Genomic DNA, 25561 nt, shown 5'->3' with positions numbered 1-25561 from the left:
CGAGCTGGCCTGGTGTCGCCTCGGGGTCAGAACAGCTGGAGGAGGTGTGTGTGGATCGGGAAGTTTGGGCATCTCTGCTGAGACTGCTGCCCCCGCGACCCGGCCCCGGATAAAGCGGAAGAAAATGGATGGATGGATTGTTTCAATACATTTTAAAGCTTGTAATTAAGTGAAAATGGTCATTTTCTTTTATTGAATTTGCAGCATTAGGAGGTCATATTTACTGAAATCAAAAGCTATTTCAATCAAAAACATCTCAATAGGTCAAGTTATATTTTAACATAGGACCTTCTTTGAACAGCTTCAAAATTCTTAAATCCATTAAACTTGTGAGTTTTTGGAGAGTTTCTGCTTGGATTTGTTTGCAGGATGTTAGAATAGCCTCCCAGAGCTGCTGTTTGGATGAAAACTGCCTCCCACCCTCATAGATGTTCTGCTTGAGGCTCTAAAGGTTCTCAATAGGGCTGAGGTCAGGGGAGGAGGGCGTCCACATCATGAGTTTCTCTCCTTTTCTGCCCATAGCAGCCAGTGATGCAGAGGTATTCTTTACAGCAGGACATGGTGCGTTGTCATGATGAAGATGATTTTGTTCGGGAAAACACGCTCTTCTTTTTGTACCATAGAAGAAAGTGGTCAGTCAGGAAGAGGTCATTTTCACACCTTCAGGGATCCTAAAGGGGCCGACCAGCTCTCTCCCCATGATTCTGGCCCAAAACATGACTCCGCCCCCTCCTTACTGACGTGGGACATGGTGGCCATTGACCAACATACAGATTACTCAAAAATACGTGAATGTGCCAAGGCAACACTTCAGGCATGTTTTTAATGACGGGATGACATAATAACATGATGTAAAGCTTGAAAAAGTCGATTTTGCATAATACCCCCCCTTTAAGGATATTGCTGTAAAGCATTGAACATGAACTAACCATTAATTACTCTACTCTTTTCATTTGTAGCATCGCATCATCTACTATCTGTGCGTGTTACGGAAAGATCCGTCAGACCCCAGTGCAGTGTCGAGCGTCGTGCCGTTGTTCCAGGTACGAAAGTTATTATTACGGCATCGCCTTTATCCAGTGACTGAAATTAATTGGGATTTTCTTTTCCTCAGAGTTCAAAGCCCAGGCTGAACTGTTTGGTGAAGGTTTACAAAAGCTGTCAGGAGATCCTTTCCAAATGTTCATGACTACAATGATTTCTACAATTCAACCTATGCAACATTCGCCAGTGAATTCTAGTGCCTCCTTATACAGTGCCTCTCGAAAGTATTCATACACCTTGAACTTTTGCACATTTTGTCATGTTTACAACCCTAAACATAAAGATTTTATTTTGATTTTTTTACTGAACATTCACACACAAGTAACCGACAACTGTGAAGTGAAAGCGAAATGATACATGATTCTGTTATTTTTCAAAAAATAGAAAAGTGAAAAGTGGGGCTTGCTTAAGTATTCATACAGCATGCATGAATACTTTGTGGAACCCCCTTTTACTGCAATAACAGCAGAAAGTCTTTTGGGGTCTGACTCTACAAGATTTGCACATGTAGAGACTGACATTTTAGTCCATTCCTCTTTACAAAACAACTCAAGCTCTGTCAGACTAGAAGGAGAGTGTTTGTGAACAGCAGTTTTCAGATTATTCCACAGATTTTCAATAGCATTTAGGTCAGGACTTTGACTGGGCCATTCTAACACATTAATATGTTTTTATTGAACCATTCCATTGAAGATTTAGCTTTGTGCTCCGGGTCATTGTCCTGCTGGAAGGTGAATCTCCGTCCCAGCCTCAGTTCTCTTGCTGACTCCAGCAGGTTTTCCTCCAAAATGTTTCTGTATTTGACTCCATCCATCTTCACAACTATTCTTACAGTCTCCCCAGTCCCCGCTGAGGAAAAGCAGCCCCACAGCATGATGCTCCCCCTGAATATTTGACACTGGGGATGGTGCACTAAGGACGATGAGCAGTGTCAGGTTTGCTCCATACATAACGTGTTGCATTTGGGCCAAAAAGTTCAATTTTTCTCTCATCTGACCAAAGCTCCTTCTTCCACATGGAGCTGTGTCCTCCATATGACTTCTAGCAAACTTCAAACGGGATTTCTTATGGCCTCCTTTCAATAATGGCTTTCTTCTTCCACTCGTACATGAAGGCCAGCTTTGTGTAGAGTAAGACTTATAGTTGTCCCATGTACAGATTCCCCCAGCTCAGCGGCAGGACTTCACAGCTCCTCCAGAGTTATCTTGGGGCACTTGGTTGCATTTCTTACCAGTGCTCTCCTTGTTCAGTTTGTTAGTTTACGTGAACGGCCATGTCTTGGTAAGTCTGCAGTGGTGCTATACTCTTTCCATTTCTGAATGATGGACTGAACAGTGCTTCGTGAGATGTTTAAATCTTGGGAAATCTTTGTATAACTTAACGCTGCTAAAATCTTTATGTTTAGAGTTGTAAACATGACAAAATGTGCTAAAGTTCAAGGTGTATGAATACTTACGAGAGGCACTGTATAACAGAGATTTTCTGTGATGTTAATGTTTTAGTGCCATTCACCTGCAATGATCCTATTTATTGAAGTCAGACTTTATTATCCCTGTAGGGAATCTAGTTTTTGTTCCATTTTATTTATTAGTCATAGCACTAATTTCATTCTCATCATTGAAATGCCCCTTTTAAAACGGATATATATTTAATAAACAAGTTTTGTCACAAATGTGCTGCTGTTTTGATTCTTTACCAGTAGAGGGCAGCGTACACTTAAGAGTGTCAATAGGGTGGGATTAGTGACTTGAAAAACCATGAACATTATTCTGAACTGGCAGATCAGCGAGTGGAAAGAAGCCATAAATCATGAACAGAAGTGATCGCAGATAAATAACCAAGTCCGCGTTGAGTGTGGTCTCTTTAAGTGCTTTATTTTGAAGCAACATCAAATTAGAGTGAAGCAGTACTGTTACCCTCGAATGTGGTATTGTATAAAAGCAAATAATTCAATTGCAGAGTTTGCAGTAAAATAATCAAAATGCAGATGTTTTGAAATTTAGCGAGTCAGAATATACACATAAACGTATGAGCCTCTGACAGTTTAACAACATCAGATAATAGAAACACAGACTATTTAGATCAAGTGTTTACAGATCAGTTAAAGCAAGTGCAGCCTGTTTGTTTAGCTCCAGTAAAGACTTTGCCTTTAATGTCACAGTCGAGCGCTGCCCAGTTCAGCACGTTTCCCGGAGTGAAGCTCTGGCCCTTCATGAACTTCTGGATCTCACAGGGCGAGAGCACATAGTCCCACATGTGCACGTCGGTCATCATCCCCACGAAGGACTGATTGGCATCGAAGCCGCCGCCTTCATTGTCCTGGTCCTGTGAACCAAACAAATACAGGATTAAGACACATCAATACTAGGAGGTGCTATGGTGGTGCCATATAAAGGGAGAACCTCTCCTGTCTCCTGACCGCTTTACTGTGATGGATTTTAGCGTTTCTATGGAACTAACGAATTTGAATTTAAGTAATGGACTGTTTAGATTTTAGCTCTGTATCTATTTTTTTTTTTTGAATGAAAGAAAGAACAATGAAAGAGGAAGCTGCAAAATGAAAATGTTTGTTGTGGTACATTCTCATCCCTAACTTTCCTAAAGGGCCTATTTCACTGGCCTGGAGACTAGTTGGAGACTAAGTCGCCGTTGGAGATGTCTTCGAGATGCCCCCTTGAAGGCAAGTCACAAGGTGGTCTCTGGGAAAACAAGTAGGATTGATTTAAGCGGTGTCTGCATGGTCTCCGAGAGGTCTATGTGGTCTCAAGTAGTTGTGTCGTGAATACTAATTGTTGTCCTCAACCTGTGAGAGATTTCTGTGACGTCTCTGTAGTGTCTCTGAGACGTGTCAGACACCAAGTAGATCGCAAAGAAGAAATAGGGTTTGCAACGTTGCCACAGATGCTTGAGACTGCATTGACCTCTCGGAGAGCATGCAGAGACACTGCTGAAATCTAACCTTTTCGTTCTCACAGAGTCTACCTGGAGACTTGCCTTATTGCCAAGGGACGTCATCGGAGAAATCTCCGTGACCATCGGCAACTCGAGTCTCCAACTATTCTCCAGGCTGGTGAGATAGGGCCTTTGTATGCGTGCAACCAACCCGACTTGCAGCGATGTCTCTGCTACTCTTTGGTGAGATATGCCAACATACAACAGCTGCCAACCAGTTTGGCTTTAAACCAGAGCATGGTACTGATACATGTATTTTTGCCTTGAAGGATTTACTAGATAAATATCATTGCCAGGGCTCTACTTTATTTTTGTGTTTCCTTGATGCGTCTAAAGCATTTGATAGAATCAATCATGACAAACTATTTACAAAACTATCAAATAGAGGTGTTCCAGCTTATCTCATTAGAATTCTTATTTTCTGGTACTCTCAGCAGACCATGCAGGTGAAATGGGGTGACTCTGTGTCTGACTCCTTCAGGGTCAGCAATGGGGTCAGGCAGGGTGGGATACTGTCCCCACTGCTGTTTAATATTTACATGGACGATCTTTCTGTACAGCTCAATAACTGTAAGACTGGATGTGTCGCAGGAGGCTCTGTCATCAATCACCTCATGTATGCAGATGACCTGGTTGTGTTCTGTCCGTACAGCGCAGGACTTCAACATCTCCTGAATATCTGTTCACAATATGGCTTTGATAATGATATTAAATATAACGCTGTGAAAAGCTATATAATGATTGTGAGAACCAAGGATGACAGGTCTCTAACATTCCCTGAGTTCACCCTGTGTGGCAGTGTTCTTAACATCACAGATGAGATGAAGTATTTGGGTCATTATATCTGTAGTGATCTTACTGATGACCGGGACATGCACAGGCAGGTGTGTAAACTGTATGGTCAATCCAACATGCTGGTCAGGAAACTCTATATGTGTTCTGTAGATGTCAAAGTGACTCTGTTTAAAGCTTTTTGTTCTCCTCTGTACACTGCACAGCTGTGGCGAAGTTTTAAAAAGTCCAGCTTGCAGAGGCTCACAGTTGCATATAATGACTCTATGAGGCTGCTGTTAAAAATGCCCAGACATTGTAGTGCGAGTCAGATGTTTGCTGACTGTGGAGCTCACTCTTGTCCTGCTGCACTTCGTCATTGTTATTTTAAATTTATGTGTAGACTGAGCGACTCTCAGAACGGCATTATACGGACTCTGGTGTGTCCTGTGATCAGCTCAATGAGATTCACTTCAAAAATGTGGAATCATTGGCGCTCGTGTCTTTATGTGTGTGGCAGCTAGAGAATTGCTGGTGCCTTGTTTTGTTGCTGCAATGATCTGCAGTGTTTTAATATTTTTCTTTTAAACATAAATATGGATCATGTGTTCTCACTTGTGTCCTTAATAAAGATTGAATGAATGAATGAAACCACAGTTTTCCTCATACCTGTCCCAAAGTGACGATGGGCTTCCCAGTGAGCGGTTTGTCAGTGCTGTATTTTATGATCAGCGGCTCCCCGTCCAGCCACATCTGGGTCAGTCCTGTGGCCGAGTCCCATGTCGAGCAAATGGAGTGCCATTTGTTGGGGGAATAGTCAATGCCATGAAAAGAAACCTTGTTATTCAGGACATAGGTTGAAAGACTACCATCCTTGTTCCACCAAGTGAGGAAGCCGTTGCCCATTTTAGCACCTGGCGTGGCCAGTGAGAAAAGGCCATGGTCACGTTTGAGGTCAGTGCAAGTCCTGTAACAAAGTGTAACAGTAGATTTGTGTGTTATTCATTTGATGTGCTTTGTTTATTAATTATTTTGTCTGATTATTATTTAGAGAGAGAGAGAGAGGCAATATTTTCCTATTGGCTTTGTACATAAAGACAGCAGTACTACTAAGACTGACTAGATCATAGAATTGAATTGCTTTAAATTTGTAGAATACAAAATGTCAAGTGCCTTAACATATTGAAGTACAAATTAATAACTGCTGACTTGCGAGCTGTAGTCGACAACATTCACTTCGTGTGTTCCTTTTTTCTTTTCACTGAGTAAATAACTGAAAACAAACCTGTGGCAGACTGTTACAGCAGTGAAGTCGTCCTGTTTCGGGGTCATCTTCACGTGAGCTGTCGCAGTTTGTTCCGGGAAAATGAACATTTTTCCCGACATATCTAAAAAATACATAAAAATAAGAAAAGATTAATACAGAAATAGTCATTCTATTTTGTATTAAGGCATGCCTCTTTTTCAGTAAACCCATACTTTGATTCCAATTCATCTACAAGGAAATTTTCATTAATTGAACTAATTCCTGCTGACCTTTTACCGAGGACATCTTCACGACACGAGGAAACTCAAGAACTGCATTTGTTTCAACACAAAAAGTGGAAAAAACAGACACTTGTCACAGCATTGTTAAACTTAAAAATCATTAAACAGATTCAACAAATTAAATTGATAAAGAAATACCTTATGAACTTTGTGACTCTGAAAAAGTAAACATACTTTTTGTTACTAGCAACCATTCAAACGCATGAGTAACAATAATGTCATGTAAAGTTCTTACCTGTGTCCTCCTGGCTCAGTGTCCCTGAATAATGTAACTGTCAATGCTGTGAGCTTTATATACGCGCTTTTCACTGCAATGAGCCAAGTACAACATGTCTATACTGAACATCCCATTGCTCAATCTGCTGCGGTTTTAATTATATACTTAGTTCTTGCCAAAAAGATACGATCAAGAGATATTTTCTCGTTTTTAATGTGATGCAGCCTGTATACAGTACCTCTCTGTGTGTGCAGGCCTGATCACTGAACTAAGGCTTCACATGGTTTGAGAATTGAACCACAGAACTTCTAGCTCTGGGGCCTAAAGTGCTGCTAACCATTGGCCAACCAATAAGAGATATAAATGTCTACAATATATTAATATTAATGACATATTTTAAGTAAGTCAGTAAGGGCTTGTGCAACAAACTTGTGTTGGGTGTTGGGTCAGTCCTGAGCCGCCATTATGGGCCAATCTGACCAAACAGGAGCACAGCCTTCAATTTCCTTCTGGGTTTGTCCCTGTTCCAGAGCATGGTGTCCTGCACTGGTCAGCTCCTCCTCCTCCTTTCTCCTGTGCAGCTCCCTCCGCTCCACAACAAAGGAGAAGATTAACTGCTAAGCTCTTCCCAGAAGATGGTGAAAGACTGTTGTGGGGCGGAGGGAGCTGCGCAGGAGGAAGAGGGAGGTGGGGCTGAACAGTGCAGGACACCACGCTCTGAAACTGGAACAAACCATGAGGCGCTGCACCATTTCAGAGGATCAGAGGAGACTGAAGACAGCCAGGTTTCCTCCAGGTGCTACGGTTTCCCCGACCTGCAAAAACATGCTGGTCCGGTTGGCCCACCACGGTGGCTCAGTCGCAGCAGCTCAGGACTAACACCTGAACACAATATATATATATCACTATATCACTTCCTGTCAGTGTCCAATAAGGAAGTGCAATAAACATCACAATAAATGTCAAACTAAACATGTCATACATTTCTTACTTTTTTCTAAAAACTAGGCTGTTTCATAAATGTAAAAGCCAAACTGCTTGGCAAATCCAGACAGTGGTTTTCATGTTTAATCTATTTATACAAAAGATTCAGGTGCAGTAACTAATAAGTAAATTATGAAGAAGCGGCAATATGTTGGAGCCTGCCCTTTTACATTGCAGAAGAGTGTGGTTGCAACTCTGAAGTTAAGTGTGAAAGTCAAATTCAAAACCGTGTCCTCACTGTACTTCAAACCCGTAGCTGTGGGAACTTGCATTTGGTGAGTTGGTGCAGAGTTTCTTTTGGCTTGAAATTGTTGCCTTCCACACAGACCAGCCTGAGCATGTCAGGGATCATTGTCACGTCACTCTAAAGCAGGGGTAGGCAACCTCAGGCCCGGGGGCCAAATCCGGAACTCCAGCACAGAACCTCTGGCCCCCAACATGATTTTGAGAAATAATATTGTGCAAATAAGAGATCAAATACCTGTTAAAGTAGTCTAAAAATGCAAAAAAAATGCAAAAAAATGCTAGAACATCCCGCTTGGTCATTTATAATGTTAAACAGTGATTCTCTACCGGTGGGTCGGGACCCAAAAGTGGGTCACGGAACCATTTTCAGTGGGTCTCGAGTCTATAGGGAACTTTTATTCAAAATTTTCCATCTGAAACTGCATGGAAACGCTAACTGTGTCTATTAAAATTAATGTTGTTTTGATGATAATTTCAGTCTTAATGGGATATCTACTGCTTGTTCAACAAAAACTTGTGTGGAAAAGACAATATTTTATACAATATATGACAAATTACAGCTTTATTTGAGTCCTCGACTTGTCTTCCGAGAGTATTGGTGGGTCCCAAAGCCCTGCCACTTGGGAACCACTCATGTAAAACATTGGCATTTGCAAACAGGGCGATGTCAAGTGTGAGACACTTATAACTGCAAATAATAAGTTACTTTATTTTCTTTTTCGGTAGCCTATACATTTGCATTTGATTCTCTCTCTGCAAATACCATGCAACAGTAATATAAATATTAACTATGGCAAAAGCCCAGTTTTTGTAGAACAAAATCAACTATTGCAGCAATATAGTGCAAAATGTGAACAACACCTGTATCTACAGGATTTTAGAGGCAGTTGTGGTGAACAGGTCTGGGCTCGTTCTACACCTTAGGACATGTTGCAACGTGTAGGGGGAGGAAAATACTCTGTATAGTAAATGTGATATTAGATCATTTTGAAAATGCCAGTTCAGCATAAATTATTTAACAAGTACATTTTAACATGTCAATAACCTTTGCAATAAAAGTTGGTGTTACAACGGTCTGTGATGAACACCAAGACACCACAAGTGCTTCCTTAACTTTGCAAAAGGAGTGAAACAGCGCCCACAATTTCTCATCCCTAACTTTCCTACAGGGCCGATCTCACCGGCCTGGAGACTAGTTGGAGCCTAAGTCGCGGCTGGTCACGGAGATGTCTCTGAGACGTTCCCTGGAGAGAAGGCAAGTCACCAGGTAGTCTCTGGGAAAACAAGTATCGATTTAAGCGGTGTCTGCATGGTCTCCGAGAGGTCTACAGGGTCTCAAGCCGTTGTGTTGTGAATACTAATTGTTGCCTGTGAGCCTGTGAGAGATTTCTGTGACGTCCCTGTAGTGTCTCTGAGACGTGTCAGACACCAAGGAGATCCCAAAGAAGAAATAGGGTTTGGAACGTTGCCACAGATGCTTGAGACGGCATAGACCTCTCAGAGAACTTTGTGACTCTGAAAAAGTCACAAAGTTCACATGGTTCACATTTTTGTTACTGTCAGCTTTTCAAACACAGAAATAACAATCCTGGCTCAGTGTCTCAGAATAATGTGTCAATACTGTAAACTTTATATGCAGTTCTCACTGTGATGAGCCAAGTCAAGCGTGTCTTTACTGGAAATCCTGTTGCCCAAACTGTTGCGGATTGAATTAGACGCTTAGTTACTGCCAACACATGTAATCAGAGATTTATACAGCGGGAACTATATGTTACATACACTTTATGAAATCCCCACCAGCCAATCAGAATCGAGTATTCACCCAGACCATGGTATAATGATAAAGAAAGCACATGTACAGTATAAAAACGCCATGAAAAGGACTAAACATCTCTCGCCATAGTTTAGTATTGCCCCTGTCTTCCCTGTTCATTTGTACGGGGGATGGAAAGTTAAGATTTAATCAAGACCAGGATTCGACGGCAAAGGAAATGTGCACATTTGTAGGAACAGGCTCAGCGCTAAAGGCATTTCTGTGATTTCTATGGAGGGATAGTTCCATAGAGTTCTGTTCAAAATGGTTTGCCTCTATCTATGTCACTTCCTGTCAGTGTCCAATCAGGAAGTGCAACATTAAACATCACCAAAAAAAAGTAACATAAAGTTTTTAAGTATAATTGGGTTAACAAGTTAGGCTATTTCATGAATTTAAAAGCTAAACTGCTTGGCAAGTCTAGACTAGTCTAGTTTCCGATTAAATCCGACAGGTCTCAGAGACATTGCAGGGACGTCACAGAAACTTCTCACAGGTTGAGGATAATAAATAGTGTTTGTAACAGAGCTGCTTGAGAGTGCGTAGACCTCTCAGAGACCTGGAGACTCACCTTATCTCAAGTGGAGTCTCCAACTAGTCTCCAGGCCGGTGAGATCGGCACTTTGTACACTCGCAATCAATCCGAGACGGAGACTGCCAGTTCATAAAATGTATTAAAATGTTTTATAATTAGACGCACAATGTTTTTGCCGACGCATGTCTGAGTTTGCCCGTCCAGCCACATCTGGGTCAGTCCTGTGGCCGAGTCCCATGTGGTGCAAATGTCGTGCCAGTTGTTGAGGTAATAGTCGACTCCATGAAAATCAACCACTTTATCCACGACGGTGGTTGAAAATCTCTGATCCGGGTGCACCCAAGTGAGGAAGCTGTTAGAGAATGTAGGTGTGGACAGTGAGAAGATGGCATGCTCCCGTTTGAGGTCAGTGAAAGTCCTGTAACAGAGCAACAGTTTTGTCTTTGACAGCAGCATGTCCAGACTTATTTCCCTGAGGTCGCCCTGACAGCATTAGTTAGTCTATGATCAATGACGGCACAGGTTTTTAAAGATTAAATCTGCATTTAAATGTAAACATTCTGGGGATCATTTCTATTCATTTACCCATTCTTATTGTTGGGTTTAATTACTTTTTCCAATTTGCACCCTCCCCCCCATGTATACCCCTTCATAACCTCTAACCACCTGAACCGAGCACATTTTCTCCAGTTTGGCTTTACCCAGATGTAAAAGCGTCAAAGTAGCAACGAAAAGCGGCAAAATAGTGATAGCAAAAACAAAACAGAAGAGAAATGAAAAAGCAACATAAAAGCACCAAAAGACACTGATGAACACAAGACAAAAATATAGCCGCAAGCGGCGATTATCGGCCCTCGCCGACCGCCATGCCCAAAGCCCCTTTTGTCTCCCTCAATCTAAATTTACGGTATTGCTACTGCCTTTATCTTTGTTTGTTTCTTAATTTTTCCCCTAGGGTCTTAGTTTTAGGATTTTTGGAAAGCGCTAATGTGCCCTCTCGGTATCTGACAAAGTTTTTGTCAGAAAAAAAACAAAAAAAAAACGTTTTTTGACAATGCTGAGAACTCTGCTCTTAATATATGAAAAATGGGATTTAGAAATATTTGTACACCGCGTTCCAAATTATTATGCAAAGACATTTTTCTTTGATTTCTTCAAAAACTCAAATGAGAGTCAGCATCATTTTCAAGTCTTTAACTGGTAGAGGATCATATAAATGTGGTTGAAAAAATCTCCCAGTGATAACAGTATTTTTTTCAAAATTAAAATAGTAAAACAACTCAAAATCTACTGTTCCAAATTATTTTGCAACTCATCGTTTCAATACATTTTAAAGCTTGTAATTAAGTGAAAATTGTCATTTTCTTTTATTGAATTTGCAGCATTAGGAGGTCATTTTTACTGAAATCAAAAGCTATTTCAATCAAAAACATCTCAATAGGTCAAGTTATATTTTAACATAGGACCTTCTTTGAGCAGCTTCAAAATTCTTAAATCCATTAAACTTGTGAGTGTTTGGAGAGTTTCTGCTTGGATTTGTTTGCAGAATGTAAGAATAGCCTCCCAGAGCTGCTGTTTGGATGAAAACTGCCTCCCACCCTCATAGATGTTCTGCTTGAGGCTCTAAAGGTTCTCAATAGGGCTGAGGTCAGGGGAGGAGGGGGTCCACATCATGAGTTTCTCTCCTTTTCTGCCCATAGCAGCCAGTGATGCAGAGGTATTCTTTACAGCAGGACATGGTGCGTTGTCATGATGAAGATGATTTTGTTCGGGAAAACACGCTCTTCTTTTTGTACCATAGAAGAAAGTGGTCAGTCAGGAAGAGGTCATTTTCACACCTTCAGGGATCCTAAAGGGGCCGACCAGCTCTCTCCCCATGATTCTGGCCCAAAACATGACTCCGCCCCCTCCTTACTGACGTGGGACATGGTGGCCATTGACCAACATACAGATTACTCAAAAATACGTGAATGTGCCAAGGCAACACTTCAGGCATGTTTTTAATGACGGGATGACATAATAACATGATGTAAAGCTTGAAAAAGTCGATTTTGCATAATGCCCCCCCTTTAAGGATATTACTGTAAAGCATTGAACATGAACTAACCATTAATTACTCTACTCTTTTCATTTGTAGCATCGCATCATCTACTATCTGTGCGTGTTACGGAAAGATCCGTCAGACCCCAGTGCAGTGTCGAGCGTCGTGCCGTTGTTCCAGGTACGAAAGTTATTATTACGGCATCGCCTTTATCCAGTGACTGAAATTAATTGGGATTTTCTTTTCCTCAGAGTTCAAAGCCCAGGCTGAACTGTTTGGTGAAGGTTTACAAAAGCTGTCAGGAGATCCTTTCCAAATGTTCATGACTACAATGATTTGTACAATTCAACCTATGCAAAATTCGCCAGTGAATTCTAGTGAATCTCCGTCCCAGCCTCAGTTCTCTTGCTGACTCCAGCAGGTTTTCCTCCAAAATGTTTCTGTATTTGACTCCATCCATCTTCACAACTATTCTTACAGTCTCCCCAGTCCCCGCTGAGGAAAAGCAGCCCCACAGCATGATGCTCCCCCTGAATATTTGACACTGGGGATGGTGCACTAAGGACGATGAGCAGTGTCAGGTTTGCTCCATACATAACGTGTTGCATTTGGGCCAAAAAGTTCAATTTTTCTCTCATCTGACCAAAGCTCCTTCTTCCACATGGAGCTGTGTCCTCCATATGACTTCTAGCAAACTTCAAACGGGATTTCTTATGGCCTCCTTTCAATAATGGCTTTCTTCTTCCACTCGTACATGAAGGCCAGCTTTGTGTAGAGTAAGACTTATAGTTGTCCCATGTACAGATTCCCCCAGCTCAGCGGCGGGACTTCACAGCTCTTCCAGAGTTATCTTGGGGCACTTGGTTGCATTTCTTACCAGTGCTCTCCTTGTTCAGTTTGTTAGTTTACGTGAACGGCCATGTCTTGGTAAGTCTGCAGTGGTGCTATACGCTTTCCATTTCCGAATGATGGACTGAACAGTAAGATGTTTAAATCTTGGGAAATCTTTGTATAACTTAATGCTGCTTTACACTTCTACAGAACTTTATCCCTGACCTCTCTGGTGCTCCTTGACCTTCATGATGTTGTTTAGTGACCAATACACTCAGACCACAGCTCTGAGGGCCTAAAAGAACAGCTGATATTAAACTGAGAGTAGATTACACACAGGTGGCCTCTATTTAATGGTTAGGCCAAGGAGTGAACATTCTGGAGTCATTAGGAATGTCATAAAGGCAATTTAATGCACTCAGAAAATGCTGTATGAATACTTATGTACGCCCCACTTTTCACTTTTCAATTTTTTGAAAAATAACGGAATCATGTATCATTTTGCTTTCACTTCACAGATGTCTGTTACTTGTGTGTGAACGTTCAGTAAAAAAATCAAAATAAAATCTTTATGTTTAGAGTTGTAAACATGACAAAATGTGCTAAAGTTCAAGGTGTATGAATACTTACGAGAGGCACTGTATAACAGAGATTTTCTGTGATGTTAATGTTTTAGTGCCATTCACCTGCAATGATCCTATTTATTGAAGTCAGACTTTATTATCCCTGTAGGGAATCTAGTTTTTGTTCCATTTTATTTATTAGTCATAGCACTAATTTCATTCTCATCATTGAAATGCCCCTTTTAAAACTGATATATATTTAATAAACAAGTTTTGTCACAAATGTGCTGCTGTATTGCTTCTTTACCAGTAGAGGGCAGCGTACACTTAAGAGCGTCAATAGGGTGGGATTAGTGACTTGAAAAACCATGAACATTATTCTGAACTGGCAGATCAGCGAGTGGAAAGAAGCCATAAATCATGAACAGAAGTGATCGCAGATAAATAACCAAGTCCGCGTTGAGTGTGGTCTCTTTAAGTGCTTTATTTTGAAGTAACATCAAATTAGAGTGAAGCAGTACTGTTACCCTTGAATGTGGTATTGTATAAAAGCAAATAATTCAATTGCAGAGTTTGCAGTAAAATAATCAAAATGCAGATGTTTTGAAATTTAGCGAGTCAGAATATACACATAAACGTATGAGCCTCTGACAGTTTAACAACATCAGATAATAGAAACACAGACTATTTAGATCAAGTGTTTACAGATCAGTTAAAGCAAGTGCAGCCTGTTTGTTTAGCTCCAGTAAAGACTTTGCCTTTAATGTCACAGTCGAGCGCTGCCCAGTTCAGCACGTTTCCCGGAGTGAAGCTCTGGCCCTTCATGAACTTCTGGATCTCACAGGGTGAGAGCACATAGTCCCACATGTGCACGTCGGTCATCATCCCCACGAAGGACTGATTGGCATCGAAGCCGCCGCCTTCATTGTCCTGGTCCTGTGAACCCAACAAATACAGGATTAAGACACATCAATACTAGGAGGTGCTATGGTGGTGCCATATAAAGGGAGAGCCTCTCCTGTCTCCTGACCGCTTCACTGTGATGGATTTTAGCTTTTCTATGGAACTAACGAATTTGAATTTAAGATAGAGTAATGGACTGTTTAGATTTTGGCTCTGTATCTATTTTTTTTTTTTGAATGAAAGAAAGAACAATGAAAGAGGAAGCTGCAAAATGAAAATGTTTGTTGTGGTACATTCTCATCCCTAACTTTCCTAAAGGGCCTATTTCACTGGCCTGGAGACTAGTTGGAGACTAGTTCGAGATGCCCCCTTGAAGGCAAGTCACAAGGTGGTCTCTGGGAAAACAAGTAGGATTGATTTAAGCGGTGTCTGCATGGTCTCCGAGAGGTCTATGCGGTCTCAAGTAGTTGTGTCGTGAATGCTAATTGTTGTCCTCAACCTGTGAGAGATTTCTGTGACGTCTCTGTAGTGTCTCTGAGACGTGTCAGACACCAAGTAGATCGCAAAGAAGAAATAGGGTTTGCAACGTTGCCACAGATGCTTGAGACTGCATTGACCTCTCGGAGACCATGCAGAGACACAGCTGAAATCTAACCTTTTCGTTCTCACAGAGTCTACCTGGAGACTTGCCTTATTGCCAAGGGACGTAATCGGAGAAATCTCCGTGACCATCGGCAACTCGAGTCTCCAACTATTCTCCAGGCTGGTGAGATAGGGCCTTTGTATGCGCGCAACCAACCCGACTTGCAGCGATGTCTCTGCTACTCTTTGGTGAGATATGCCCTTAAAGGGAAGTGAGTGGGTCCAACATACAACATCAAACCACAGTTTTCCTCATACCTGTCCCAAAGTGACGATGGGCTTCCCAGTGATCGATTTGTCAGTGCTGTATTTTATGATCAGCGGCTCCCCGTCCAGCCACATCTGGGTCAGTCCTGTGGCCGAGTCCCATGTCGAGCAAATGGAGTGCCATTTGTTGGGGGAATAGTCAATGCCATGAAAAGAAACCTTGTTATTCAGGACATTGGTTGAAAGACTACCATCCTTGTTCCACCAAGTGAGGAAGCCGTTGCCCATTTTAGCACCTGGCGTGGCCAGTGAGAAAAGGCCATGGTCACGTTTGAGGTCAGTGCAAGTCCTGTAACAAAGTGTAACAGTAGATTTGTGTCATGTGTGTTATTCATTTGATGTGCTTTGTTTATTAATTATTTTGTCTGATTATTATTTAGAGAGAGAGAGAGACAGAGAGGCAATATTTTCCTATTGGCTTTGTACATAAAGACAGCGGTACTACTAAGACTGACTAGATCAAAGAATTGAATTGCTTTAAATTTGTAGAATACAAAATGTCAAGAGCCTTAACATATTGAAGTACAAATTGTACAAATTAATTACTGCTGACTTGCGAGCTGTAGTCGACAACATTCACTTCGTGTGTTCCTTTTTTCTTTTCACTTTCTTTCACCAGCAGATAAAGCCTGCAGAGGTGTAAAGATTGTGAATAACTGAAAACACACCTGTGGCAGACTGTTACAGCAGTGAAGTTGTCCTGTTTCGGGGTCATCTTCACGTGAGCTGTCGCAGTTTGTTCCGGGAAAATGAACATTTTTCCCGTCATATCTAAAAAATACATAAAAATAAGAAAAAAATAATACAGAAATAGTAATTCTATTTTGTATTAAGGAATGCCTCTTTTTCAGTAAACCCATACTTTGATTCTAATTCATTCAAATTTTCATTAATTGAACTAATTCTTGCTGACCTTTTACCGAGGACATCTTCACGACACGAGGAAAATCAAGAACTGCATTTGTTTCAACACGAAAAGGGGAAAAAACAGACACTTGTCACAGCATTGTTAAACTTAAATATCATTAAACAGATTCAACAAATTAAATTGATAAAGAAATACCTTGTGAACTTTGTGACTCTGAAAAAGTAAACATACCTTTTGTTACTAGCAACCATTCAAACGCATGAGTAACAATAATGTCATGTAAAGTTCTTACCTGTGTCCTCCTGGCTCAGTGTCTCTGAATAATGTGACTGCCCAAAGCTGTGAGCTTTATATACGCGCTTTTTACTGCAATGAGCCAAGTACAACATGTCTGTACTGCACATCCCATTGCTCAATCTGCTGCGGTTTTAATTATATGCTTAGTTATTGCCAAAAAGATACGATCAAGATATATTTTCTGTTTTTTAATGTGATGCAGCCTCTATACAGTACCTCTCTGTGTGTGCAGGCCTGATCACTGAATTAAGGCTTCACATGGTTTGAGAATTGAACCACAGAACTTCTAGCTCTGGGCCTAAAGCGCTGCTAACCATCGGCCAACCAATAAGAGATATAAATGTATGCAATATATTAATGTTAATGACATACTTTAAGTAAGTCAGTAAGGGCTTGTGCAACAAACTTGTGTTGGGTGTTGTGTCAGTCCTGAGCCGCCATTATGGGCCAATCTGACCAAACAGGAGCACTGCCTTCAGTCTCCTTCTGGGTTTGTCCCTGTTTCAGAGTGTGGTGTCCTGCACTGGTCAGCTCCTCCTCCTCCTTTCTCCTGTGCAGCTCCCTCCGCTCCACAACAAAGGAGAAGATTAACTGCTAAGCTCTTCCCAGAAGATGGTGAAAGACTGTTGTGGGGCGGAGGGAGCTGCGCAGGAGGAAGAGGGAGGTGGGACTGACCAGTGCAGGACACCACGCTCTGAAACTGGAACAAACCATGAGGCGCTGCACCATTTCAGAGGATCAGAGGAGACTGAAGACAGCCAGGTTTCCTCCAGGTGCTACGGTTTCCCCGACCTGCAAAAACATGCTGGTCCGGTTGGCCCACCGCGGTGGCTCAGTCGCAGCAGCTCAGGACTAACACCTGAACACAATATATATATCACTATATCACTTCCTGTCAGTGTCCAATAAGGAAGTGCAAAAACATCACAATAAATGTCAAACTAAACATGTCATACATTTCTTACTTTTTTCTAAAAACTAGGCTGTTTCATAAATGTAAAAGCCAAACTGCTTGGCAAATCCAGACAGTGGTTTTCATATTAAATCTATTCATACAAAATATTCAGGTGCAGTAATTATTAAGTAAATTATGAAGAAGCGGCAATATGTTGGAGACTGCCCTTTTACATTGCAGAAGAGTGTGGTTGCAACTCTGAAGTTGTGTGTGAAAGTCAAATTCAAAACAGTGTCCTCACTGTACTTCAAACCCGTATCTGTGGGAACTTGCATTTGGTGAGTTGGTGCAGAGTTTCTTTTGGCTTGAAATTGTTGCCTTCCACACAGACCAACCTGAGCATGTCAGGGATCATTGTCACGTCACTCTAAAGCAGAGATAGGCAACCTCAGGCCCGGGGTCAAATCCGGAACTCCAGCACAGAACCTCTGGCCCCCAAGATGATTTTGAGAAATAATATTGTGCAAATAAGAGATCAAATACCTGTTAAAGTAGTCTAAAAATGCAAGAAATACTGTCAGTATTATAAAAATGCTAGAACATCCCGCTTGGTCATTTATAATGTTAAACAGTGATTCTCTACTGGTGGGTCAGGACCCAAAAGTGGGTCACGGAACCATTTTCAGTGGGTCTCGAGTCTATAGGGAACTTTAATTCAATATTTTCCATCTGAAACTACATGGAAACGCTAACTGTGTCTATTAAAATTAATGTTGTTTTGATCATAATTTCAGTCTTAATGGGATATCTACTGCTTGTTCAACAAAAACTTGTGTGGAAAAGACAATATTATACGATATATGACAAATTACAGCTTTATTTGAGTCCTCCACTTGTCTTCCGAGGGCATTGGTGGGTCCCAAAGCCACTTGGGAACCACTCATGTAAAACATTGGCATTTGCAAACAGGGCGATGTCAAGTGTGAGACACTTATAACTGCAAATAATAAGTTACTTTATTTTCTTTTTCGGTAGCCTATACATTTGCATTTGATTCTATCTGCAAATACCATGCTACAGTAATATAAATATTAACTATGGCAAAAGCCGAGTTTTTGTAGAACAAAATCAACTATTGCAGCAATATAGTGCAAAATGTGAACAACACCTGTATCTGCAGGATTTTAGAGGCAGTTGTGGTGAACAGGTCCGGGCTCGTTCTACACCTTAGGACATGTTGCAACGTGTAGGGGGAGGAAAATACTCTGTATAGTAAATGTGATATTAGATCATTTTGAAAATGCCAGTTCAGCATAAATGATTTAACAAGTACATTTTTAACATGTCAATAACCTTTGCAATGAAAGTTGGTGTTACAACGGTCTGTGATGAACACCAAGACACCAAAAGTGCTTCCTTAACTTTGCAAAAGGAGTGAAACAGCGCCCACAATTTCTCATCCCTAACTTTCCTACAGGGCCGATCTCACCGGCCTGGAGACTAGTTGGAGCCTAAGTCGCCAATGGTCACGGAGATGTCTCTGAGACGTTCCCTGGAGAGAAGGCAAGTCACAAGGTGGTCTCTGGGAAAACAAGTATCGATTTAAGCGGTGTCTGCATGGTCTCCGAGAGGTCTACAGGGTCTCAAGCCGTTGTGTCGTGAATACTAATTGTTGTCCTCAGCCTGTGAGAGGTTTCTGTGACGTCCCTGTAGGTGTGGCCAGTGAGAAGATGGCATGGTCCTGTTTGAGGTCAGTGAAAGTCTTGTACCAGAGAAACAGTTTTGTTTTTTGACAGCAGCATGTCCACACTTATTTCCCTGAGGTCGCCCTGACAGCATTAGTTAGTCTATGATCAATGACGGCACAGGTTTTTAAAGATTAAATCTGCATTTAAATGTAAACATTCTGGGGATCATTTCTATTAATTTACCCATTCTTATTGTTGGGTTTAATTACTTTTTCCAATTTGCACATCTCACCCATTTATACCCCTTCATAACCTCTAACCACCTGAACCAAGCACATTTTCTCCAGTTTGGCTTTACCCAGATGTAAAAGCGTCTAAGTAGCAACGAAAAGCGGCAAAATAGTGATAGCAAAAACAAAACAGAAGAGAAATGAAAAAGCAACATAAAAGCACCAAAAGACACTGATGAACACAAGACAAAAATATAGCCGCAAGCGGTGATTATCGGCCCTCGCCGACCGCCATGCCCAAAGCCCCTTTTGTCTCCCTCAATCTAAATTTACGGTATTGCTACTGCCTTTATCTTTGTTTGTTTCTTAATTTTTCCCCTAGGGTCTTAGTTTTAGGATTTTTGGAAAGCGCTAATGTGCCCTCTCGGTATCTGACAAAGTTTTTGTCAGAAAAAAAACAAAAAAAAAACTCTGCTCTTAATTTATGAAAAATGGGATTTAGAAATATGTGTACACCGCGTTCCAAATTATTATGCACAGACATTTTTCTTTGATTTCCTCAAAAACTCAAATGAGAGTCAGCATCATTTTCAAGTCTTTAACTGGTAGAGGATCATATATATGTGGTTGAAAAAATCTCCCAGTGATAACAGTATTTTTTTCAAAATTAAAATAGTAAAACAACTCAAAATCTACTGTTCCAAATTATTTTGCAACTCATCGTTTCAATACATTTTTAAGCTTGTAATTAAGTGAAAATGGTCATTTTCTGTTATTGAATTTGCAGCATTAGGAGGTCATATTTACTGAAATCAAAAGCTATTTCAATCAAAAACATCTCAATAGGTCAAGTTATATTTTAACATAGGACCTTCTTTGAGCAGCTTCAAAATTCTTAAATCCATTAAACTTGTGAGTTTTGGAGAGTTTCTGCTTGGATTATTTTGCAGGATGTTAGAATAGCCTCCCTGAGCTGCTGTTTGGATGAAAACTGCCTACCACCCTCATAGATGTTCTGCTTGAGGCTCCAAAGGTTCTCAATAGGGCTGAGGTCAGGGGAGGAGGGGGTCCACATCATGAGTTTCTCTCCTTTTCTGCCCATAGCAGCCAGTGATGCAGAGGTATTCTTTACAGCAGGACATGGTGCGTTGTCATGATGAAGATGATTTTGTTCGGGAAAACACGCTCTTCTTTTTGTACCATAGAAGAAAGTGTTCAGTCAGGAAGAGGTCATTTTCACACCTTCAGGGATCCTAAAGGGGCCGACCAGCTCTCTCCCCATGATTCTGGCCCAAAACATGACTCCGCCCCCTCCTTACTGACGTCACAGCCTTGTTGGGACATGGTGGCCATTGACCAACATACAGATTACTCAAAAATACGTGAATGTGCCAAGGCAACACTTCAGGCATGTTTTTAATGACGGGATGACATAATAACATGATGTAAAGCTTGAAAAAGTCGATTTTGCATAATACCCCCCCCCCCTTTAAGGATATTACTGTAAAGCATTGAACATGAACTAACCATTAATTACTTTACTCTTTTCATTTGTAGCATCGCATCATCTACTATCTGTGCGTGTTACGGAAAGATCCGTCAGACCCCAGTGCAGTGTCGAGCGTCGTGCCGTTGTTCCAGGTACGGAAAGTTATTTTTACGGTATCGCCTTTATCCAGTGACTGAAATTAATTGGGATTTTCTTTTCCTCAGAGTTCAAAGCCCAGGCTGAACTGTTTGGTGAAGGTTTACAAAAGCTGTCAGGAGATCCTTTCAAAATGTTCATGACTACAATGATTTCTACAATTCAACCTATGCAACATTCGCCAGTGAATTCTAGTGCCTCCTTATAACAGAGATTTTCTGTGATGTTAATGTTTTAGTGCCATTCACCTGCAATGATCCTATTTATTGAAGTCTTTATTATCCCTGTAGGGAATCTAGTTTTTGTTCCATTTTATTTATTAGTCATAGCACTAATTTCATTCTCATCATTGAAATGCCCCTTTTAAAACTGATATATATTTAATAAACAAGTTTTGTCACAAATGTGCTGCTGTATTGCTTCTTTACCAGTAGAGGGCAGCGTACACTTAAGAGTGTCAATAGGGTGGGATTAGTGACTTGAAAAACCATGAACATTATTCTGAACTGGCAGATCAGCGAGTGGAAAGAAGCCATAAATCATGAACAGAAGTGATCGCAGATAAATAACCAAGTCTGCGTTGAGTGTGGTCTCTTTAAGTGCTTTATTTTGAAGCAACATCAAATTAGAGTGAAGCAGTACTGTTACCCTTGAATGTGGTATTGTATAAAAGCACATAATTCAATTTCAGAGTTTGCAGTAAAATAATCAAAATGCAGATGTTCTGAAGTTTAGCGAGTCAGAATATACACATAAACGTATGAGCCTCTGACAGTTTGACAACATCAGATAATAGAAACACAGACTATTTAGATCAAGTGTTTACAGATCAGTTAAAGCAAGTGCAGCCTGTTTGTTTAGCTCCAGTAAAGACTTTGCCTTTAATGTCACAGTCGAGCGCTGCCCAGTTCAGCACGTTTCCCGGAGTGAAGCTCTGGCCCTTCATGAACTTCTGGATCTCACAGGGTGAGAGCACATAGTCCCACATGTGCACGTCGGTCATCATCCCCACGAAGGACTGTTTGGCATCGAAGCCGCCGCCTTGATTGTCCTGGTCCTGTGAACCCAACAAATACAGGATTAAGACACATCAATACTAGGAGGTGCTATGGTGGTGCCATATAAAGGGGGAACCTCTCCTGTCTCCTGACCGCTTCACTGTGATGGATTTTAGCTTTTCTATGGAACTAATGAATTTGAATTTAAGATAGAGTAATGGACTGTTTAAATTTTGGCTCTGTATCTATTTTTTTAATTATTATAAACAACAATGAAAGAGGGGGCTGCAAAATGAAAATGTTTTTTTTGTGGTACATTCTCATCCCTAACTTTCCTAGACTAGTTGGAGACTAAGTCGCCGTTGGAGATGTCTTCGAGATGATCCCTTGAAGGCAAGTCACAAGGTGGTCTCTGGGAAAACAAGTAAGATCGATTTAAGCGGTGTCTGCATGGTCTCCGAGAGGTCTATGCGGTCTCAAGTAGTTGTGTCGTGAATACTAATTGTTGTCCTCAACCTGTGAGAGATTTCTGTGACGTCTCTGTAGTGTCTCTGAGACGTGTCAGACACCAAGTAGATCGCAAAGAAGAAATCGGGTTTGCAACGTTGCCACAGATGCTTGAGACTGCATTGACCTCTGAGGGACCATGCAGAGACACTGCTGAAATCTAACCTTTTCGTTCTCACAGAGTCTACCTGGAGACTTGCCTCATTGCCAAGGGACGTAATCTGAGAAATCTCCGTGACCATCGGCAACTCGAGTCTCCAACTATTCTCCTTTGTATGCGCGTAACCAACCCGAGTTGCAGCGATGTCTCTGCTACTCTTTGGTGAGATATGCCCTTAAAGGGAAGTGAGTGGGTCCAATATACAACATCAAACCACAGTTTTCCTCATACCTGTCCCAAAGTGACGATGGGCTTCCCAGTGATCGGTTTGTCAGTGCTGTATTTTATGATCAGCGGCTCCCCGTCCAGCCACATCTGGGTCAGTCCTGTGGCCGAGTCCCATGTCGAGCAAATGGAGTGCCATTTGTTGGGGGAATAGTCAATGCCATGAAAAGAAACCTTGTTATCCAGGACATAGGTTGAAAGACTACCATCCTTGTAGTTCCACCAAGTGAGGAAACCGTTGCCCATATTAGCACATGGCGTGGCCAGTGAGAAAAGGCCATGGTCACGTTTGAGGTCAGTGCAAGTCCTGTAACAAAGTGTAACAGTAGATTTGTGTCATGTGTGTTATTCATTTGATGTGCTTTGTCTATTAATTATTTTTGTCTGATTATTATTTAGAGAGATTTATTTTCCTATTGACATTGTACATAAAGACAGCGGTATTACTAAGACTGACTAGATTTTAGAATTTGTAGAATACAAAATGTCAAGTGCCTAAACATATTGAAGTACAAATTAATTACTGCTGACTTGCGAGTTGTTGTCGACAACATTCACTTCGTGAGTCCCTTTTTTTTCTTTTCACGTTCTTTTACCAGCAGCTAAAGCCTGTAGAGGTGTAAAGATTGTGAATAACTGAAAACACACCTGTGGCAGACTGTTACAGCAGTGAAGTTTTCCTTTTTCGGGGTCATCTTCACATGAGCTGTCGCAGTTTGTTCCGGGAAAATGAACATTTTTTCCGACATATCTAAAAATTACATAAAAATAAGAAAATATTAATACAGAAATAGTCATTCTATGTATTTGTATTGAAGGCATGATCCCTCTTTTTCACTAAGTCCAGCCACTCCCAGGTTTAGGCTCAAAAACTACGACCTATTACTTATACTTTGATTCCAATTAATCTGAGCAAATGAAGAGCATTAAATGAAGTAACTCTTGCTGACCTCGTGTAGATGCAGGACATCTTTCTGAGCAGGACATCTTCATGACACGAGGAAAATCAAGAACTGTAATTATTTCAACACAAAAAGCAAAAAGACACTTGTCACAGCATTGTTAAACTTAAATATCATTAAACAGATTCAACACATTAAAGTAATAAAGAAATACCTTGTGAACTTTGTGACTCTGAAAAAGTAAACATATTTTTTGTTACTATCAGCCATTCACATGTGATACAATAATGCCATGTAAAGTTCTTACCTGTGTCCTCCTGGCTCAGTGTCTCTCTGAATAATCTGACTGCCCAATGCTGTGAGCTTTATATCCGCGCTTTTCACTCCAATGAGCCATGTCAAAACATGTCTTTACTGGAAATCCCGTTGCCCAAAAGATGTGATCATGATCATGACGCAACCTTTATACTTCTGTGTAGGCCTAATCACCTCACTCAGGCCTCACTTGGTTTGAGAATTTGAACCACAGAACTTCTGATTGTGAAGCGAGAGTGCTCAGAGATTGATTGATTGATTGATTGATTGATTGATTGATTGATTGATTGATTGATTGATTGATTGATTGATTGATTGATTGATTGATTGATTTTATTGTCCTCAATGAGGATTTGTCTTGGGCTCATTGCCCACAGCTGCCATACATACAGTACAACCATTCATATAAAACCATTCAGTTAGTCAGTGCAGCCAGTACATCACAATAAAGCAATTCAGTTCATCTTAGTTATGACGGCCTCTTTCCCTGCTCTTTATCCTTTCGTTTGTTTAAAAGAGACATAGAGTTGGGGAGAAATGAGAGCTGGTATCTGTTGTTGTTGAAACTGTGTGCTCTGTACCGTCTTCCTGATGGGAGAAGTTTATATTCACCATTCAGAAAATGTGATGGATTCTCAATGATTTTCTGAACTTGGATGAGGACAGTGCTTTCAAAGGTTTCTTTCATGGATGGAAACTCTTTTTAGTTGGTCAGCTTCCTGGCCCTCAGGACGAGTCTCTCAATTTGTGTTTTGCTTTTCACAGTTAGAGGACCGTACCAGGCTACGATCCCGTACCGGATAATACTCTCTGGAATGGCATTGTAGAAGTGGGTCAACATTTCTGTGCTCACACCAAACAGACGCAGCCTCTTTGGGACAGTTTAGAACACAAATGCTCAATGTGCACATCCCACTTGAGCAGGTCATCAATGTGTACACCGAGATACTTGAAGGATTTGACCTGCTGAATTTGTTTGCCTCCAATCACCACAGCATCATGTTTTTGTGTAGCTCTCGGATCAAAAATGACCTCCTTTGTTTTGACTGCATTTAGTGACAGGTGCCCCTCCTGGAACCGCCACCTTAACGTGGTGGAGGGTTTGAGCACCCGAATGATCCTGGGAGCTCTGTTGTCGGGGGCTTCGTGCCCCTGGTAGGGTCTCCCAGGGCAAACAGGTCCTAGGTGACGGGTCAGCCAAAGAGCGGTTCAGAAGCTCCTTATGAGAGACCAACAGGCCCGGTTAATCGTGAGGCCGTCCTTCTGTGGACCCACCACCTGCAGGAGGAGCCATAAGGGGCTGGTGCAATGTGATTTGGGCAACTCCAACAGCTGCCCCCACGACCCAGAAACGGAAAAGTGGAAGAAGATGGATGGATGGATGGATGGATAGTGACAGGTGGAGGTCCTCACACCAGGAGATGAAGAAGTCTATCTCTGCGTAGTACGAGATATACAGCGGGAACTATATGTT

At 41.3% G+C, this 25561-nt stretch overlaps 3 protein-coding genes across 3 annotated transcripts; all 3 read right to left on the bottom strand.

The window, feature by feature from the left end:
* Positions 1 to 3043: 3043 nt before the first annotated feature.
* Positions 3044 to 24093, bottom strand: LOC306975331 (serum amyloid P-component-like). Its single transcript, XM_079572851.1, has 6 exons — positions 24080 to 24093; positions 23987 to 24004; positions 23821 to 23883; positions 6053 to 6155; positions 5437 to 5734; positions 3044 to 3369 (listed from the first exon to the last, which is right to left on the bottom strand). Exons 3-6 carry the CDS (start codon positions 23861 to 23863, stop codon positions 3142 to 3144), a joined length of 672 nt encoding a protein of 223 aa, XP_079428977.1. The 5' UTR covers positions 23864 to 23883; positions 23987 to 24004; positions 24080 to 24093; the 3' UTR covers positions 3044 to 3141.
* Positions 14079 to 16532, bottom strand: LOC306975335 (serum amyloid P-component-like). Its single transcript, XM_079572855.1, has 6 exons — positions 16518 to 16532; positions 16421 to 16438; positions 16271 to 16312; positions 16026 to 16128; positions 15349 to 15646; positions 14079 to 14481 (listed from the first exon to the last, which is right to left on the bottom strand). The coding sequence occupies exons 3-6, from the start codon at positions 16284 to 16286 to the stop codon at positions 14254 to 14256; spliced, it is 645 nt and encodes a 214-aa protein (XP_079428981.1). The 5' UTR covers positions 16287 to 16312; positions 16421 to 16438; positions 16518 to 16532; the 3' UTR covers positions 14079 to 14253.
* LOC306975343 (C-reactive protein-like) lies at positions 21771 to 23193 on the bottom strand. The gene is made up of 2 exons (XM_079572863.1): positions 22877 to 23193; positions 21771 to 22037 (listed from the first exon to the last, which is right to left on the bottom strand). The coding sequence occupies exons 1-2, from the start codon at positions 23114 to 23116 to the stop codon at positions 21810 to 21812; spliced, it is 468 nt and encodes a 155-aa protein (XP_079428989.1). The 5' UTR covers positions 23117 to 23193; the 3' UTR covers positions 21771 to 21809.
* Positions 24094 to 25561: the final 1468 nt, after the last annotated feature.

This window comes from Gobius niger (genome assembly GCF_951799975.1).
Source record: "Gobius niger genome assembly, chromosome: 15".
In the NCBI taxonomy this organism is placed as follows: domain Eukaryota; kingdom Metazoa; phylum Chordata; class Actinopteri; order Gobiiformes; family Gobiidae; genus Gobius; species Gobius niger.
This window is presented reverse-complemented; position numbering and strand designations above follow the sequence as displayed.